The 1,998-nt window shown below is 36.7% G+C and overlaps 1 protein-coding gene across 3 annotated transcripts in view; it reads right to left on the bottom strand.

The window, feature by feature from the left end:
* ttc13 (tetratricopeptide repeat domain 13) overlaps positions 1–1,998 on the bottom strand; it is a 22,624-nt gene continuing 20,626 nt past the window's right edge. For all 3 annotated transcript variants that reach the window (XM_061929971.1, XM_061929970.1, XM_061929972.1), the window contains 2 exons: positions 1,441–1,520; positions 1–1,361 (listed from right to left, as the gene is read on the bottom strand). In XM_061929971.1, the coding sequence (XP_061785955.1) occupies positions 1,247–1,361; positions 1,441–1,520 (195 nt within the window). In that variant the 3' untranslated portion in view covers positions 1–1,246. The remainder of the gene's footprint in view (positions 1,362–1,440; positions 1,521–1,998) is intronic.

Below are 1,998 nucleotides of genomic sequence, written 5' to 3' on the forward strand. Positions count from 1 at the left end.
CATGGTCAACCAGTTTATTTGGCTGGAGAACATTCACTCCTTCAAATTTTCAGATAGGTTGTGCCACTTTGTGTGCGGTACAACAACACAATCTTTGATACTTTGAAAACTTTTAACTGCTGTGCGGAAGAGCAGAATGTAATAATAATATTAATAAATACTTTTTTTGTCTTCTGCTGCTGTGGAAACGAAACATTCAATGGAGAAATACAGCTTTCATACAAACGACGTCCAAAGGGGAAAGGAAAAACAAGCTGAAATGAAATTAACACTTTGAAGAGGCCTGCTTGTGCTTGATGGCAGCTGGAGTAAAATCATGTAAACATCACTTCATGGTCGAATACAAAACTAAGTGACCGTTTTGCGTGGACTTTTTTTTTTTTGGGACTCTGCAAATTTTAACATTCAAACTCAAACACTTCTCATGCTACCATGACAACCAAACCTGCAATCCCTTACTTTTAAACACTTAGGTTTTTAATTAACAATATGTGCTCCTTACTCAGTGTGCTTGTTTTAAACATAGTACTTTTTTTGCATAAAGTCATATTGCAGTTTGTCTCCGTCAGCCTGGAGATGTGCCCTCAAACGTCAGGAAAGGAAACCAAACTAAAGTGGTTCTGCTGGCACCATATGTTCACCCTAATACTGAATCAACTAAAACGGATCATTAACGGGAAATTTTACCAGTGCGGTCAACCTCCTTGTTGTTGTGCAGCTTTTATGGTGATAACGACAAAGATGACCGATGAGAAAATAAAGGGGGACCAAAGCAAAAGATGTGCTGCAGCTTTGAGGGGAACCAAATCATGACAAACAGAGGAACCGCTAAAAGCCGATAAATACATAGTTCCTTTTTTGTCAAACATTTTTAGCAAAAATTACAGAATTGTCTGTGCATTTGAACATTAAGTGCTTTTACACTCATAACATTTCCAATGTAAAAAAAAGAGGTGCGAATCACCTTTGTCATTAAGACTGAGGTATTTTTTTGTGTTAAAATGTTACCTAAATTGCTTACAATTCATACAGCATTTTTTGAGAAGAGGACAGTTTGACTTTGGAAAAGATTAGTTGTATTGCCATTTTTCTTCCAAAACAAAGCAGAGGCAGATCATCAGCCAGTGTTGGACTTTAGGGGTTCCACTGTACGACTTTTTTAAAACAGAATTTGGAAAATTTATCCTGAAATCTGACTCTGTCCCTTTGCTCCGTTAGAAGAATTATTAAGACTTAAACACTTGTGCTAAGACTTCTTTGAACATTGCGACGACGAGTCCGTGTTGAGAACTTCGATCATGGTTCTGGTAGACGGGAAGGTCTCTGCTACGGAGGGAAGATTCTGGTACCAAGTGGGTAAACTGCGCAATGAGAAATATCTTGTAAAATGTATTGAAATAACGTTCATGAGGTGCATTAATGTGTGTGTGCTCGTCTCACCTTCTGAGGTTCATCCAACTCTTTGTTGTTTTACTGAAGCCGTCTGGACTTGGCATCGTCATGGCTTCAAAGTCTACCAGCTACAAACAAACAACATAATAAGATGTTAAAGGCTCATATACTTACTTTAAAGACTGATGATCAATTTAAAGTACCAGTAGAGTGGAAAACAAGTTTACTTTATTTGCTTAATTGTGTTTCATTGTATCCATTAAACCATATCCACCTGTATTTACAATAAGTAAAGTATGTGAAAATACCGTCTAAATATCACAAAATGTCACAAATTCAGTAAGCAATTTTTAATATTCCGCTCCGAACGTCTTCGGTAATTTCCTTAGATTGACGTAACTGTACTAACACTTCTGCACTCTGACCACATTTTCAGATCAGTCATACTGGATATAGGTAAAAATTAGAGAGAGATGTGTCTAACATTCACAATCCCTATATAAAGAAATGAACACGTTTTTCTTTTTTTCATACATTCTTAGTCGGAAATAAATAAACACATAAAAGGTCCGCAAACAATGTAGTCAATGATGGCTCTCTATTCCG

Source organism: Nerophis lumbriciformis, linkage group LG34, assembly GCF_033978685.3.
Source record: "Nerophis lumbriciformis linkage group LG34, RoL_Nlum_v2.1, whole genome shotgun sequence".
Taxonomy (NCBI): domain Eukaryota; kingdom Metazoa; phylum Chordata; class Actinopteri; order Syngnathiformes; family Syngnathidae; genus Nerophis; species Nerophis lumbriciformis.